At 46.9% G+C, this 18192-nt stretch overlaps 3 protein-coding genes across 3 annotated transcripts; all 3 read right to left on the reverse strand.

Annotated features, from left to right (window-relative positions):
• Positions 1-2047: 2047 nt before the first annotated feature.
• LACBIDRAFT_308654 (uncharacterized protein) lies at positions 2048-3975 on the reverse strand (the record flags this gene model as incomplete). The annotated part of the gene is made up of 11 exons (XM_001876037.1): positions 2048-2186; positions 2243-2546; positions 2604-2913; positions 2979-3081; positions 3131-3276; positions 3333-3357; positions 3407-3434; positions 3485-3564; positions 3620-3705; positions 3759-3830; positions 3898-3975. 11 exons carry the CDS (start codon positions 3973-3975, stop codon positions 2048-2050), a joined length of 1371 nt encoding a protein of 456 aa, XP_001876072.1.
• Positions 3976-5020: 1045 nt separating this feature from the next.
• LACBIDRAFT_308655 (uncharacterized protein) lies at positions 5021-6367 on the reverse strand (the record flags this gene model as incomplete). The annotated part of the gene is made up of 6 exons (XM_001876038.1): positions 5021-5332; positions 5384-5548; positions 5597-5719; positions 5773-5916; positions 5977-6104; positions 6157-6367. The coding sequence occupies 6 exons, from the start codon at positions 6365-6367 to the stop codon at positions 5021-5023; spliced, it is 1083 nt and encodes a 360-aa protein (XP_001876073.1).
• Positions 6344-7655, reverse strand: LACBIDRAFT_308656 (uncharacterized protein). Its single transcript, XM_001876039.1, has 5 exons — positions 7547-7655; positions 7236-7482; positions 6929-7174; positions 6733-6873; positions 6344-6677 (listed from the first exon to the last, which is right to left on the reverse strand). The coding sequence occupies exons 3-5, from the start codon at positions 6965-6967 to the stop codon at positions 6480-6482; spliced, it is 378 nt and encodes a 125-aa protein (XP_001876074.1). The 5' UTR covers positions 6968-7174; positions 7236-7482; positions 7547-7655; the 3' UTR covers positions 6344-6479.
• Between the last annotated feature and the right edge of the window lie 10537 nt (positions 7656-18192).

Consider the following 18192-nt stretch of genomic DNA (forward strand, 5'->3'; position numbering starts at 1 on the left):
TGCTGGCCCACTCTTCTAGATTGATGTCCGATACTTTGGCATGTTCTATCCATTCATCTTTCTATTCAACGAAGAAAAGAAGCGATGAGTCCCAAGGCGTGAATTTGATAGTGTAAGGACAACGTACCAGCAGATCCTTGGGCGTCTTCCTATCATCAGGGTCCTTCAGCAAACAACTATCAATGAAGGCCTCAGCTTCCTTCGGGTATCTACCCTCAGGTGTCAGCCGTGGCGCTGGCTCATTCACGATATGTTGCAACAGCTCCAAAATGCTCATGGTCATCGCGCCACCCTGCAAGCTGACCCCCTTGCTCTTCCTCTTGTCCTTCTTAGCCGTGCTATTCCTCTTGTTCTTGATCCTCGCTGGCGGGAGGCCCGACAGCGAAATAGATCCCGGCCGAGCGGGTGAGAGTGTCCCCTCATAGTCTGAGAGGTCCGAGTCATCGGAAACAGATTCGGAGAAGGGGAATCGACCGAGAGCAAGCTCGATCAGCGATATCCCAAGAGACCAAACGTCAGACTTGACGGTATATTGAGCGCCTTGTATTCGCTCAGGCTGAAGACAGGAAAAGATTATAAGGGCTGTCAAGGAAATAACGGGAAAGCTACACACGCTCATATACGTCGATGTTCCCACAAATGTGTCCGCGATCGAATTGATCAGCTCGCCTGACACACCAAAATCACAGATTTTGATCTCCCCTCTTGAGTTGCACAGGATATTTGAAGGCTTGATGTCTGCATGGCGGCAATTGGGAATTGGAGAATCAGCATGAATCGTTATGACGATGAAGGAGTAAGAAATGCAAATCACGTGACGTGGACAATCAACGGTATCAGAGACTTACCCCGATGTATGATGCGGTGGACATCATAGAGATATGTCAAGCCTTCTAAAACTGCCAGCGCGACCTTGCCGACGACATCGATATCGATAGCGCCAATTTTCTTGTATATCCCATCGAGAGAGCCTTTATCCATGAATTCCATGCAGATGCAGATGTTCGGATCGGCGAGAAAGGCGCCATAGAAAGAGATAATATATTTGGAGTGACAGTCGTGCATGATTTGCAGCTCGCGCAAAATTTGCTTGCGTACAGAGGGCTTCGCATCGATGAGAACGATCTATACCGCAGCAATTCCATGACCAAAGCCACAAGTGAAAAGTGGTGATATAACGAACCTTCTTGGCCATAACAGTTTTCGTTGGAACGTGTTCGACTTTCTTCACGCTCCCACCATTACCCTGCCCAAGCTCCTGCAAGTCCTTCAGATCCTCATTCCGCAAGTCGAACTTGATCTCCGCGTTCATATCTAGGTTCGCAAGTGTGGTCGATAACGTGGCATGATACGTGTTTCGCTTCACAGAGGCCGTAGAAGTGTGTGGGGCAGAATTTGGCCCACTGCCTACCGTGAGGAGGTTGCCATCCTGCTCAACAGCAGACACCGCGCCGCTAGATGTTGGTATCTTTGGCGCCTTCAGCGTCATCGGTGGCGGGCGTTTCTTCAAACCTGGTGCAGCTCCTGAAACGGTAGGTGCTGTACGTATGGCAATCGGGTCAGGCTCCTTCGGAGCTGCTGGTGCTGGCGCATTCTCAGCCACCTGCAGCTGCAGAGCCTTGAAATTCCTCTTTTTCCGGATGGGAGTCGCCATAGCCAAAACAAAGGATACGAGTCGATCCGGAGACGAGTTGCCCGGGTAATACGACAAAAAATTGAGGAAATGGGGGATCAGGAGACTCGAGGACGATGAGGGCTTGTCGCAACCAGTTGTCACGTCCAGATCCCTTTTGCCAATTCCGAGGCGGAGTATTCCCACGGTGTCTTTACTTGGCCGCCAACTTCATGCCTCTCATGAGTCAAAAGTTAAAAATCGCTATTGTACTGGTCATTATGGTAATAAAACATCGTAAAGAACATATAGCGGAACAAGCTGAGTCGTCAAATAACCGTAAAGTACGTCTACAATAATCATAATTTAGTCGTCTCCTCGTCGGCCAATCATTAACCAATCATTAACATTACTTTCATACCTTCATTAGAAAAATCAATGAACGTATACTTCCGTCCCCGCCGTCCAAGCCGCCTTAGGTTTATATTTTAGGGCGCTCTTCATACGTTTCTGGACCGTCACATGGAAATTCGGGTGAGGGTCCACAATACGTCGCCCCCTTCCCATGTGGCAACTACGGCAAAGGATGAGGACCTCAAATTCAATCCCAACTCAAACAAAAATACGCACCCAAAATCCGTGTGCCAATTTCCATCCGCATCCTGCCATGTAAAATGCAACGGTAATATTTCCAAGACCCACCACATCTTTGTCTTGACCAATTCGTCGTCAATAGGCTCCAAGGAATCTTTATCATCCATTTCCATTTCATGCGGAGTGCGTTCGGGGGAGATATCGATTCGAGCGCGAGCAAGGGACGCAGGATCAAACAACACACCGCACCTAGATGCGATCACCTCGCGCACCATCCACCTCAAACTGATGTTGGCGAGAGATTCGAAGGCGCTGTTGGGTACAGAGCCTCCTCCAACGTCTGGACAAAGAGGAAAAAATGAGTGAATTGTAGACGAGATCAAGAAAGACGATATACCGCCGTGGCACCCAGAAAACCAAACTTCCAAAACATCTGCGGGGATAATTTCGTCCTCCAGCTCGGGTGCAAATGACTTTCCAGTAGCCTTCCTTTCCACGGTCTTCTTCCTGAAAGGGACACTTCGACCTGAAAAACGCTTCTTCTTGTCGATGGACCCAGCCGCAGAAGAGGACGACGCTTTATCGAACTCATCTAATGCTTCCACGACCCCTTTCTCCACGGCTTCTTCCTGGGCGCGTTCTTCCGCGGCGAGCGCTTCGGTATGTACAGGCCGGTGGTAGAAGTTTGGTCTGAACTTTGCCCGGTGCTTGGGAAAAATAAAAGAACATAAGCGCCTTTGACTTTGAAAAAAGAAGACGGAGACAGGCGTACCTCGTCAAGGGATAACGCATGTCGGAAGGTCTTGATTCCCCGGTTTGCGTTGGTGAATGGAAGAGTGCGACCGGCGAGGACGCCGACACTGGCTACCGTATCCCTAATATAGGTTCAGAAACCTGAGCGAAGACGAAGAAGGGAGTGCGCACCAGACGCCGACGAATTCGACTGTGATATTACGGCAATAAGTTTGCTTAAATCCTGCACAGAGCTGAAGCCCCGCTGTATCTGTGCGCTTATAGAGCTTGTAGGCGAACGGCATTTGGGAGTCATTGTCGCGAGGAAGGAGGCCACACTACGTAGGAGAGTGAATCAACGCGCATACAGCTACTATTTCCAATGCTTAGTTACCTTGTAAAGGAAACCAGCCAACGCTCTAGATATCCAATAAGAAATGGATGTTTTGATCGAGACCTGGAGCGTACCTCGCAGTATATGCACCTCTAGAGAAACCTGTGTTCGAGTTAGCTGAGAAAATTAGGTTTTACAAAACAAGGACGCACCAAAAATACAGATCTTGTCCCCCGCTCGGTAGTTCTGCATCAAAAACTTATAGCCCTCGAGAACATGGGCGTCCATATACCTAGATATTCAATTAAAGGGCTGGTCTATATTTGAACGATTACTACAGAACTTACCAAGCGAAAGCGAGATCCAAGATCTTCGCTCCCCAATTGAAAAGTGGCGAAACAACACCAGGCTGAAACCAAGTGCCAACGCCGGACTGACAAAGTGGTCAGTCTCACCCGAACAGGTGGAGGGAGGCTCAAAACATACCTGATAATAGCACAGCTGCTCATCGGTAGCATCCTTCTTCAGCAGTGCGAACAACTTCACCACGTTCGTATTCTATTAACCGCGAAGTGAAGAGAAATCAGATCATTTCACACGCAGAAGCGGACGCGCATGTACTCACATCTTCATCATATTCGTTAGAGGTTCCATCAAAGCACAAAACAAGTGTACGAGGTTTCCTCGTGGAAGAGTCCATCATATAGCAAAGCGCTCAAGATGAAGGGGAAGAGGGAAGGATGAGGGAAATGGAAGTGACTCGCGCAATTGTTTATATATGGCACACCCACAATGGCCAAGGAAGGAAGTAAAGTCCGGTCGTCTGAGCCCCCACACAGCAAGCGCCGTAACATGAATGTCTCTGATGTTGTTTGCTTGTCTAATCGTCCGAGAAGCATAATGATAATGATATGAAACAGCACCGACAGAGACTAGTTATGCAAAAAAAAGTCCCACTCCAGTTACGTAGGCCATCTCGGAGGCGAGAACATGACTCCGGTAGTCTTGTAATACACAGCATGAGAGAACCCCACAAATATGCACGCTTCCTTCAGCGCTCCCAAGACCTGTCCGAGAATGTTTCGCAAGTCGCTGTACAGCGCTGTTGTACCGCACACGAAACGCTGGGACGATGTTTACCAGCAGATCCGAGTAACTGCATGAGGCCGTGGAGCTCAGTCTTGGAAGCAACGCCGCCAGTTGACAGTTCTCCACAACTTAAGGTTGTGCTTCGGAGGTGGGTTCCCAGAGCTTCACAGTCCTCGGGCGCCCAGAAAAGCGGTGTTCGAGACTGGATGCCAGAGTCAGTGTCAGCCATCTGAAGCAGCACTAACACTGGCACGAAACCCTTTGGCTGAAGGGGCTTGCAGTGGCAGCAGTGCAAATTAGGCAAACGGACGTTGTTATGCACGCTTTGTTCGCACATTACATCAGCGACGATTCAGCGTGACGCGCTAAAATTAGACATTCACAAAAACTCTCCACTGGACTCGGAATGAAAATGCACCGCGATCAAACATGCATCTCAAGAGAAAAAATCTTTTTACGCGATGTGTTTATGTTCAATTTTGATTATTCACGGCTTTTCGTATCAGAGGCAAGCAAATTCAAATTTTGGATCTCTCCCGGGCCAAGTTTTCCGGCCATACACACGTCGTTCTATTGGAAAGAAGTTGTTCTATGGTCCCGCATACGTGGATCATATATATATACTTGTATATTTCACAATGAAACTGTCTGAATAGTGATTACACATGAATACTCTGGAGGAGTAACTTTGCATCTAGAATATCCAGAAAGTAGTCAGAGGCAACATATGCATGAGGGGTATCAGAATCATCAGAATCCACTTTCAGTTGCATAACCACCTCTGCAGCTCCGCTCATGTGCAAGGCACGAGCCATGGCAAGTCGAATGTTGCAGAGGAGGGGAAGCGGTCCTCTTCCAAGCCTCTCCCCCTTGGTACCACCTCCAAATTGGATTTCGTCACCGTCTCGCAAATCAATTCCCACCGGACCAACATCAGAGCAATACGGAACCCTTCTGTAGATGTACTTGACCTGAAATCAAGGGTTGAAGTGCATCGCAAGCGGGGGGCTTTAAGCACGTACATTTCCACCTTCTTCTCGAGCTTCAATCCCCCATCGCAATTCATCGTACTGCCAGTGTGCATCGGATTGAAAATTCGCGACATTTCCAACACCATTCATATGTTTGAGGTCGGAATCGCTAGCCGACCCGCCGGCGAACATGGCAAGACATTTCATGGTGTCCGGCTGGAGAGCATGTTAGTAAATGGGCGCCATTAAAATAATACAACAGACTTTGCCATGAATCGAGCTGGGGATTATATGGGCCAGATTAGGGTGGAAATCGTTAACGTCTGTGAGCGTCTCATGGAACTTCGCTCCTGTCATTACACATCGTGTACCATCGCGCTCGAAAGCCTGTGTCACGATACCGTCAGAGGTGTGAGCGGCAAAACCACGTTAGAGCATACCAAACGCGTGAGGGCCTCTTGCTTTCGCATTACGAAAACCCTCCTGGTCAGCCAAAGCGCGCAGTTCGTCCGTCTCCAGCGATATGATATCACTGACTGAGCATGGCGAGCTGGTCCATGCTTTGAGTCCTTCTGGGCACAAAACTACGATGGAATTAGTCTTGAGGTGTCCAATGATCAGAAAATCACCGGATGCGCACATGCAACGGCGAGATGTGTCAAGTACTCAGCCGCCATGTCGAATAATGGGTCTAGGTTAATGTCCTTTTTATTGACCCCTGCAAATAGTATTGCCGATGCCTGACCCGGCGGAACGGAGGTGACATTTTTAACTGTATATAAAAGTCAGACCTTGACGTTCTGAAGCGAAAGAATTTGACGCACTGTTATCCTGAAGCTTGTCATTGCATTTTCCAACCGTTTCCCAGAATTCTTCCAGTACCGTACCACCAAGGGCCTGAGACTCCTTTATCAAACAAGACAGCAAATTTGGAACTATAGCTTTGCCTTGGTTGCCGCTCTGTTCGATGCGCTTTACGATCGGCCAATTCCAGGACTTTGCATCTTCCAAGACTTCGAAAGCAAATGCATCCATTAGTTGGTAATATGCAGCGGGTTCCAAGTATTTAACTGGCGCGTCACAAGCTCAACCAAGCATAGTTCAACCAAGGCTCCAAACGCTAGAAATACTTGAACGTTTTTCGCCATTATTTTCGCAGCCACGCGTCCGGTGTGGGCAAAACACTCCCAAAAAACAATCGCGGACTCTGTGCAGCAACGCTCGACTGCCCCGTACCATGATGATACCCCGTATTCGACTCGGACACCACCTTTCCGCGAATCATATCCAGCTCTCCCAGGAGGGTCTGGTGCCTATAGGCGAGTTTGATATTTGGGACGTTCGTCTAAAATCAAGTTAAGGTTCAAGAGAAAGTCGTAAGTAGCGGCCGAAGTGCTTGCCTTGTGGATATCGTTTCCAGCCGCACCAGGGAGGTACCACTCATGGCCCAGCCAACGCCTTTTTATTTCCATCTCGAATCTGCTCTGCCTTACAGAGTTTCGAGCCAGCTCGGCGAGGGAGCTCTGCGATAGCTTGTATATCTGAGACAGAAGATTAGACGCGTGCACCTAGAAGCTAAAAGTCAATGCGCCGTACATGTGCCGCAACGCTATATTCCCCCAACAGCGGTTCCATTTGACGATGAGGGTTTGAAGAAAGAAAGATAGCAATATGCGTGAACCTAAGAAGTAAATGAAGGCTCGAGTGGAACAGATAATGTGGAGAAAGAGAAGGCGAGCACCAAACGAATGAAGGTCGGATGAGAGAGAAAACATCGGAGAACCATATTGTTCATCCATAACGTAACACGTGGCGGCGACCGGTTTGCCTCCAGATACTACGCTTGGCAGGAAGCGTTAGCGTCAGCGCCAGGCGGGGTTGCGAAGACGGATGAACCACGTACCAGATACGTAACGTCTAACCTCGGCCGAGATACCTGATAGGTCCTGATCAAAAACCAATCTCTCCCTCGAATCCCAGATCCAAGATGATTTCCGTTTATCGCATAGTTCGAATGAGTATCAACCTTCCATGTTGAAAAGCTCTACAGCAGGTGGAAGACATAAAGGCGACTGCTGCCTAGGGACGAGTTGCTTAGACCTATCGCCGTGGAGAGACAGAAGGAGATGCGCTCGAAGATCGATGACAGGCTAAAAAGTAGATAGATGACTGATTAGAACGGAGTAATAGGCCAAGAGAAGAAAAACGACACACGACTGCCACTGAAAGTCTCACGTATTCGTTCATTGCCCAGGTATACGGCAGGTTGGGAGTAAATATAGGCGCGACTAGTTTCATTACCGATGGCGTCGATACCGAGTTCCTGGGGGCGGATTAGGGCAGCGAACGGACGGCTAAGAGGAAGGCGACACACCATGATTCTGTACGAGCAATGACTTTCTGGATGAACGATGACTTGGCAACTTGGTGATGTGTGAGAGTTTCGCGTCCTTCACCGACAAAGATAACAAAGAGCTAGAGGAAGTTTAGGGACGTAGATGGCTGAGACAGGAAAGGGGAAACCTACGATGAGAAGTTGGAGGAAGGAATAACGTGGGAAGTAACTGTACGCCCAGCGGCTCGTCTCTTTGAATCTCTTTACCAACTCTTTCAAGTTACCCAGCCTTCATATACGACCTTCAACTCAGCCATCTTCCTTGCATCTTCCACTAAACCTCTTTGACAAGCTTCAATCAACCTCTACAATATCTCGTCACCATGCCAGCGTCAAAATTGCCCTCTGATAGTTCTGGCAAATTAGATGCGCCAGAGCTAGACCTAGGATCTCATATTGTGGGAGCTCGCGTTCGTATCACGGATTCGGGAAATATCTTTTGTGGTTGTTAACCATACTTATACAGACACCAGGTGGACAAAGTGACCGTACCGGAGCTAGTGCACAGGAGAGCCCTCAACTAGTACGTCCTTTACAACATTCCATGCATCGCGGATTCGCAATAGGCTAATGAGGAGCAGGTCACAGATATTGGCCCAGCTGGGCGGACAACAGACATTGATAGGAACACTATCGCTACCAATGTAAGTAAATGACAGTATCTCACTTCCCGAGGGCCGAGATTATGATTATAATGACCTATACTGCAGGAGTTTATTAACGATGGCAAGAAAGATGTGTCTGAAATGGTCAATCTTGCCGTCTTGCTCATGGCAGAATGCAAGGCAGGGTTATCGCTTTCAGAGCTAAACAATGTGGTCTTCCTGTTCCGTCAAGTTAAAGATAGCCGCCCAGCAACACACCCACTCCACCCTTCTGCCAAGGGGGATCTTGCGTCCGTATTAGGTGTCAGATTCATGTACACCAATCAGAGACATGATTTGATGGAATCTATGACTCTTCGCAACGAGATAGTTGAGGGTCGGATTTTAGACCAAGAGGAGAGCCCTGAAGTGAGCACATTTCATTCTTGACAACATATATTAGCTTAGTGAAGATTAAGACCAAGACCACCATTCAGCTAGAGGACAAGACTGCCACAGAAGACACATTGGAACTGGCAAAGGGATTGTTGACAGACTTCCAGAAGTCAACTTCCCTTCACATTCTGAACAAGATCGTCTTCCTTGTTCAACAGGCACTTGCACAATTATCTGCTGAATCTACTAGCTGGTTCATTGCATTGACTACTCTGGTTGATGCATTATATGCCCGCTTTATCCATTCCTATAATCTGACTGACCTGAATGATGCAATTTCTAGTTTGCAAGATGCTAGCAAATGTTGCACAGAGCAAGATCAGCAGGAATTGAACATAAACTTCCGGGTCTGTGGGCTATTAGCAACACGATTTGATTTAATTGGGGATATTTCTGATCTCCAAATGGCATCAGACTGGATGACCAAAGGCACTGGAACTTCCACAGGTACTCTGGAATCACTTGAGTTGGCCAATGAACTTTGTAAACAGTTCACAATGTCAGGTAATGTGGCTGAGCTGAATACTGCAGTGACACTTTTCAGGGAAGGGATTGCAGAGCTACCTCAGGGAAGTGAGAATTATGCAGCTGTCATGCATAATGTTGCAAATGTACTGTCAACCCAATTTCAGCAAGGAGGTCAGCAAAGTGATCTCAATGAAGCCATATCTCTGCACAGGCTCTTGGGCTCCAACTACCACCCCATCCTGATCGATCTATCTCTCTCAACAATCTTGCACATGGACTGTTGGCCCGATTTTTGCAAGGAGGTCAGCAAAGTGATCTTGATGAAGCCATTTCTCTGCGCAGGCAAGCTCTCAAGCTCCAACTTCCATCTCATCCCAATCAATCCAGCTTGCTCAACAATCTTGCAAATGCACTGTCAACCCAATTTTTGCAAGGAGGTCAGCAAAGTGATCTCGATGAAGCCATTTCTCTGCATAGGCAAGCTCTCAACCTCCGACTTTCACCCCATCCCCTTCGATCCTACTCACTCTCCAATCTTGCAAATGCACTGTTGACCCGATTTGAGCAAGGAGGTCAGCAAAGTGATCTTGATGAAGCCATTTCTCTGCACAGGCAAGCTCTCAAGCTCCAACTTCCATCTCATCCCAATCAATCCAGCTTGCTCAACAATCTTGCAAATGCACTGTCAACCCAATTTTTGCAAGGAGGTCAGCAAAGTGATCTCGATGAAGCCATTTCTCTGCATAGGCAAGCTCTCAACCTCCAGCCTTCACCCCATCCTGCTTCGATCCTACTCACTCTACAATCTTGCACATGCACTGTTGACCCGATTTGAGCAAGGAGGTCAGCAAAGTGATCTTGATGAAGCCATTTCTCTGCACAGGCAAGCCCTTAAGCTCCGACTTCCACCCCATCCTGATCAATCCTGCTCACTCAACAATCTTGCAAATGCACTGTCAACCCGATTTTTGCGAGGAGGTCAGCAAAGTGATCTTGACGAAGCCATTTCTCTGCATAGGCAAGCTCTCAAGCTCCAACTTCCACCCCATCCCCTTCGATCCAGCTCACTCAACAATCTTGCCAATGTACTGTGGACCCGATTTGAGCAAAGAGGTCAGCAAAATGATCTTGATGAAGCCATTTCTCTGCACAGGCAAGCTCTTGAGCTCTTCCTTCCACCCCATCCTGATCAATCCAGCTCACTCAACAATCTTGCAAATGCACTATCAACCCGATTTTTGCGAGGAGGTCAGCAAAGTGATCTCAACGAAGCCATTTCTCTGCATAGGCAAGCTCTCAAGCTCCGACTTCCACCCCATCCCCTTCGATCCAGTTCTCTCAACAATCTTGCCAATGTACTGTGGACCCGATTTGAGCAAAGAGGTCAGCAAAATGATCTTGATGAAGCCATTTCTCTGCACAGGCAAGCTCTTGAGCTCTTCCTTCCACCCCATCCCAATCGATCCCACTCACTAAACAATCTTGCAAATGCACTGTTGACCCGCTTTCAGCAAGGAGGTCAGCAAAGTGATATTGATGAAGCCATTTCTCTGCATAGGCAAGCTCTCAACCTCCGACTTCCGCCCCATCCCCTTCGATCCTGCTCACTCAACAATCTTGCTTCTGTACTGTGGACCCGATTTGAACAAGGCAGTCAGCAAAGTGATCTTGATGAAGCCATTTGTCTGCAGAAGCAAGCTCTTCAGCTCTTTCTTCCATCCCATCCCAATCGATCCTGCTCACTCACCAATCTTGCTTCTGCACTGTTGACCCGATTTTTGCATAGAGGTCAGCAAAGTGATCTTGATGAAGCCATTTCTCTGGACAGGCAAGCCCTTGAGCTCCGACTTCCACCCCAGCCTGATCGATCTAGCTCACTCAACAGTCTTGCTTCTGCACTGTTGACCCGATTTGAGCAAGGGCATCAGCAAAATGATCTCAATGAAGCCATTTCTTTGCTCAGGCAGGCTCTCAAGCTCTGTAGTCCACCCCATCCCAGTCAATCCAGCTTACTCAACAATCTTGCAAATGCACTGTCAACACGATTTCAGTCAGGGGGTCAGCAAAGTGATCTTGATGAAGCCATTTCTCTGCACAGGCAAGGTCTCAAGCTCCAACTTCCACCCCATCCTGATCGATCCAGCTCACTCAACAATCTTGCAAATGCACTGAGGATTCAATTTGAGCAAGGAGGTCAGCAAGGTGATCTTGATGAAGCCATTTGTCTGCACAGGGAAGCTCTCAAGCTCTTCCTTCCACCCCATCCCCTTCAATCTCGCTTGCTCAGCAATCTTGCAAATGCACTTTCGACTCGATTTCGGTGGAGGGGTCAGCAAAGTGATCTTGATGAAGCCATTTCTCTGCACAGGCAAGCTCTCAACCTCCGACTTCCACCCCATCCTGACCGATCCAGCTCACTCCATAATCTTGCTTCTGCACTGTCAACCCAATTTCAGCAAGGAGGCCAGCAAAGTCATCTTGATGAAGCAATGTCTCATTTCCTCACTGCTACCCAATACCCCTTCCAATCTCCATCTAATCGCCTCCACGTTGCAAGGGCATGGATACATTTTGCAGATATAAATCAACATAGCTCTGCAATTGATGCTTATGAAGCTTCCATACAGGTTTTACCACAAGTAGCTGCTCTGAGCTTGGATGTAGCATCACGACAGATTGCCATGACAGCAGGCAGTGATGGTTTAGCTCGTGATGCAGCTAGATGTGCTATTCGCTCTGGACGTATAGACAAAGCCATAGAACTTCTAGAAGCAGGATGAAGTATCTTCTGGTCACAGGCCCTATCTCTCCGCTCACCCTTTGATCAACTCCACAAAATTGAACCAGAATTGGCAGATAAGCTACAAGATATTGCAACTCAACTGGAGATTGGATCTCATCGTGATGTTTTTTCTGAGATTTTGGACAACAGGAAGAAGTTATCTATAGACCAGGAAGCAGCCCGACTCAATCGCCTTTATGAAGAATGGGCTCAATCTATTGACAAAGTTAGGACAAAGAACGGATTTGAGGACTTTCTATGCCCATCCCGTTTATCCTCACTCAAAGCTGCTGCATCAGAACATCCAGTGGTCATTCTCATTGCGAATGATGATGAAAGCCATTGCCTCATCATGACATCGACAATCATTCATCACATCCCTCTTCCAAATTTAGGCACTCCTAAGTTGAAGGAACTTGCTCATGTCATTCAGATAGCTAGCTCTCAGTCACTAATATCACGGCTGCTCATTGAACAAACCCAAGACATAAATATAAATCTTCTGGAAGAAGAGCGAACAGGGAGGGTTAGCAATACTCAACTTAGATCTTCAGATGACATGTTCAAATCTGTTTTGAGGATGCTGTGGGATGAATTGGTGAAGCCAGTCATTAATCTTCTCAATATTGAGGTCAGTCAATTACATTTCTGCAAATGATGGACCACTTACAAAATATTATAGAAGTCAGACAAAATGACTGTCCTGCAATGGTGCCCAACTGGTCATTTCACCTTCCTTCCCATCCATGCTGCAGGCTGCTATGATGATGAGCTAGCTATTGATTGTGCCCCAGATTACTTCATTTCTTCGTACACTCCAGCCATAGGGGTGCTTCTGGCTTTGGATTCAGCTCCCACCACCCAATCATTCCAAATGATGGCTGTGATCCAATCTAAAGGGCTGCCTTCTGCAAGAAGGGAGCTAGAAAACATTCGGCGACATGTACCTTGTGAAGCCCTTGTTGAATTAGGAGTTCCTGAAGTACCTGCTGGAGTTGAAGCTGTTGCCTCCCATCTTTCAAATATGTCTATTGTTCACTTTGCATGCCATGGGAATCAAGATCCATGGAAACCACTAGACAGTGGGCTCAAGCTTGATGATGGGCTACTCCAAATCTCAAGAATTATGAAGGAAAAGATGCCAAATGGATCACTTGCCTTTCTCTGTGCTTGTGAGACTGCTATGGGTGATCAAAATATACCAGATGAAGCAATGAGCATAGGTGCAAGCCTGATCTTTTCTGGATTTCGGCGAGTCATTGCTACTATGTGGTAGGTTGTTATTAGCATTGTTCCCTTGGAAATAAATTCTGAGAGCATCAATTGGTCTAGGAAAATGATGGACAAAGATGGGCCTACTATTGTGGACACATTCTATGAAGAACTTTTCTTTGGTGGTCCTAATGGAACACCAGCTCTTCAACCTGATATGACAAAGTCTGCCCTAGCCCTTCACCTTGCAGTCAAGAAACTCCGTTCACAGGGTGTTTCATTCCATCGTTGGGTTCCCTTTATCCACATGGGCAAATAATATGGTTACAATATTCTGTACTATACTGTACATTTCAACTTTGTTTGGGATCTATTTCATTTCTCTGTAAGCAGTCCCTAAGGCAGAATAACTGAGAAGTTATATTCTCAATCAGTGCATCCTAGATATGATACAGTATGGGAACTGTAGTAATCATGCCATGATTACATTCTCTAAGGCTGCCCTTGTTTGTCAAAAATGATGTCTATAAAATGCAATTATGATGAATCAAGGATGATAATCAATGATCTATGATGTTTCACTGTGAAAACAAATTAGTCATATATCCTGTATGCAGTGGCTCACAGCTCATGTTATGCTTTCTTTGCACATTACATCAGTGTGACCCACAAAAATTAGACATTCACAAACAACTTTCAACATGAAGAAAAAAAATGTGAATGCACCATGATCCAACATGATACATATATATCTCAAAAGTTTCCTTTGACTCAGTGTATCTAGTTTGAATTTTAATTATGTATTTGAAGCAAGGGATTTTGGATTTTGGATCTCCCCCTTTTCTTACCATACAACCAACATACAAAACCATTATTGAAGAGTGAGGTGTTGTTCTATGGTCCCACATAAGTGGACTACACAAAATACCTCATAGATAGGATTACAAGATTGGAGGTAAATGATCTATTTTATTCCAGGCATTGGCATGAAATGGAAAATTGCATAACTATGGGCAAAGAGTTTTACACTGGATAATCATTATTACACATGAATGCTTTGAAGAAGTAACTCCACATCTAGAATATGAAGAAAGTATTTGGAGGCATCATCTAGTAAATGGGAGCCATTACAATGATACTACAGACTTTGCCAGACAGAATCAATCATGAGGTGCCCATCAAGTGTCACTGAATCACACATGTGATGGCAAGATGTGTAAAGTACTCAGCTGCCATGTCAAATAGTGGATCTAGGTTAATTAATGTCTTCTCTATTCACCCCCGCAAACAGTATTGCTGATCAAGACAGCAAATTTGGAACGAGAGCTTTGCATTGGTTGCCACTCTGTTGGATGCATTTTACAATAGGCCAATTCCAGGACTTCACATCTTCCAAGACTTCGAGGGCAAATGCATTCATTAGTAGGTAATAATAGGCTTAAGTCAGACACGGCGCTACAAGCTCAACTTTTAGTTCAACCAGGACCAAACAAGGTAAAAAGATTCGGAGGCTTTCCCTCAACGAAATACCTAAACATTTTTCGCCATGATTTTCGCAGCCACCGCGTCCGGTGTGGGTAAAACACCCCCGAAAAACAATCGCGGACTCTGTCCAGCAACGCTCGACTGCCCCGTACCATGATGATACCCCGTATTCAACTCGGACACCACCTTTCCGCAAATCATATCCAGCTCTCCGAGGAGCGTCTGGTGCCTGAAAGCAAGTCTGATATCTGGGACGTTCGTCTAACATCAAATTAAGATTCAGAAAAAAGTCATCATTAGAGGTCGCAGTGCTTGCCTTGTGAATATCGTTTCCAGCCGCACCAGGAAGGTACCATTCATGGCCCAGCCAGTGCCTTTTTATCTCCATCTCAAATCCGCTCTGCCTTACAGAGTTACGAGCCAGCTCGGCGAGGGAGCTCTGCGGCAACTTGTATATCTGAGACAGAAAATTAGACGCGCGCAACTGGAAGCCGAAAATTGAAGCGCCGTACATGTGCCGCAACGCTATATTCCTCTAACAGCGGTTCCTATCATCCACAAATATGATTAAAGTCCATGCGAAAGAGCGGTCCAAACGCACCTTAGTAAAGTGGAACTGTAGTGGGTCATCCGTGCTCAAACTAACATTTAACCCCGTCTTAAAGAAGTCGGGCAGAGGATTCCGTTCATACGTCAAGAACAAGGCGTTGTTGCTCAAAGGACTCATTGCAATCCCGATCTGCTTTAAGTAAAAGAGGTATTGGAGTGCCGGTACCTTGCGTAGTAAAATCCCGTGAGAGATTGAATGTGAAGTTAGAAATGCTGAGGTGAGATGGTCTGTGTCCCCCGCTTCTCCACAATGAGGTCGGAAGACGAAAGTGTCTGGGCAGATGATTAAGTAGACTGTCAGGAAGAGAGAGAAAGCCGTACTAAATCCTCGCAATTTTCTCCAGTTATTGAGGCTGGCCATATTCGCAAACATGTAATAAATCCTGGGAAAACTGTCAGCGTTGCGCTGAGTTCAGATGGAGCATACAAACCAGTATGAGTATGGCGGCGACTGCTGGAAATCCCATAGCCGTGGGTATGGGAATTTCTTGTGTATCCTGCGCTCGACCTTTGACTCATCATCAACAGTATCAAACCCAATCACGCGCTGCAAGAAAATGTGCAGCTCCGGATGAGACCGAGGGTCTCTCGTTACTTCGAAAAGAGGCCGGAAGACATCTTGCAGCAAGTCGTTGGTGTGAGCATGGTAAAAATAATACCGAGGAAAGAAAGACGCACTGACGACTATATCCTCAAATGTCTGAACAGATCCGTTCGCCTTGTATACCTCGTACAATCTTGGGACCTGGATGAGCCATCGGACGTTATGTGAAAACAACTTGTGGTTCACGATCCATTTGGCGAGCTTGTCCCATTCATCCGTCGATCGTCCGTATATGCTAATTCGCCATTCCACATTTTGATATTTGCTCTGCTCCAGGTCCGTCATCAGCTCTGACAAAAAATTAAGCCCTCCACTGAAACAATTATTTGAAGCCTCACCCTTCGTCAACTCCGCCAAGTACCTTCCCTGGATATAATTATCCGTCTTCAGGAATATTTCTCTTAGCCGTGATTCTCCAATGGGGTTGTACTTGAGATTGAATTTATCAAAGCGGTGGAAGGAGTCTTGATGCGCGTGCATATCGAGGGTATCGATAGAGAGATCGTACGCTGTCAGTTTCAAAGATTGAAATACTTGTTCCATGGTCAGCTCAGCGCCATCTCGAAATATCACGACGTCCTATGTGCTCGGTAAGTCCGGTACGGTATAAAGAAGGCATATGCAAACGTTTGGGCTTTTCTTCATTTTTGACTTGATGAACCGGAGAAGATGTTTCTGGTTCATGCTGCTTGAGTGGTGGACGTGAGTGTCGACCTTTCGGAGGTTGTAAAAATCTCTGGAGAAATATGTAGTGAGATTTTGAATTTATAACGACGGCCGCGACCTACCTATGAGGGACGCGCTAAAAATTGAATGGTGTTTCATTCACAGCAGAAAAAGATAACGAAGCAACGCGCCTTCATGTCCGCCAACTCTTGAAACTCATTGAGTAGGGTATACATCGTAAACTTGCCCGATAGGTACTTGAGCCGCCTGAACGCAAAGCTCTTCGTCGGCCCATCCGAGATGACGCCTAGCACATATTCCAAGTCGACAAAATATTCTCGGATATCTGGTATATCAAATGCCGGCGTCGGAGGACCCGTCGGATTTGCTACTCACCGCATCGTTAACTAGCAATCTCATTGAAAGTACACCACGCACTTTTAGCATCCTCATAAACCTGGTATACACCCTTTACATCAATCTTAAACGACCACCCATCCATCACACCGGGTATTTCACACTCCTCCAAGACGAATTCTTCATCTCCTTGCGGCGTTCTCGCTTCGTCTGTTTCCTCCGTCCCCCTCACCACCTGGTTTTTATCCTTCCAATGCCAATGCGGCGGAGGGGGCTTGGGGTATATTTTCCATTTGCCCGGTACACTTGCGTCCTTCTTCTCTCCGTCAACCTTAAACTCCTTGCCCCACATATGCGAATCCGGCCTGACCCCCGAAACGTCCTTATGCTCGTCGTCAACGCCTTGAAAGACGCCATCGTAATCCCTCGGATCATCTCCGAGTCGCTGGCAGGACTTTAGCATGTATTTATCGCGCAGCTCAAGACATTTCTGGAAAGATTGGAGGAGGAGCGACTGTTCAGCTGCCATCATTGCATCTAACATCATTAGGATCAGCACAAGCCAAATAGCATCGTATTGAGCCCACCAGCCGCATGTACCTCCCCAGTAAGCATGGACAACTGCTGTTGCTGTTGCAAGAACGCCTGGCGGCGCCCACCAGCGTCCGCGTCGCCCCCCTCAGCAGCCTCATCCTCTTCATAGAATGTATCCCCACCTCCCACGGTCCCCGCCACCTGTTCACGATGCTTCAAGCTACCTACATCGGAGAGAGCGTCTGAGCCTCGACGGTGTGCCCAGAACTTTTCCTCGATCTAAGTATGTTAGTTGAGAACGAAAAATGGAAGAAGAGGAAGGATACGTACATGCTGTAAACTTTTCTCCTCTGTATATCCGAAGAAGCCATCTTTAGCCTCTGGGATTTGAAGCGCGTTTAGACCCCCTCCGCTCAGAATCGTTGAGGGTGGCGTTGGTGTTGGATCGTGTGAGTTTGTGTCGCTGTGTTCCATTGAGTAAATGATACTTGTCGTCACTGCAGAAATTTGGGAATGAAAGTGATAATATGATGCTATCGATGGTACACTATAGAAAAGCACCAAAGCGCACAGCTAAGGTCTTTCAATCTAACGTCACGTGATTAGCATGTCACCTTCCATTTTCGGATAATACAGCCGTCACAAAGAATGACGTAGTCTCAGAAGCCTTCGGCTTAGACCTTCCGGAACTTCCCTGTCAGTGTCACG

The sequence above is a fragment of the Laccaria bicolor genome, genomic scaffold, assembly GCF_000143565.1.
Source record: "Laccaria bicolor S238N-H82 LACBIscaffold_3 genomic scaffold, whole genome shotgun sequence".
NCBI lineage: Eukaryota > Fungi > Basidiomycota > Agaricomycetes > Agaricales > Hydnangiaceae > Laccaria > Laccaria bicolor.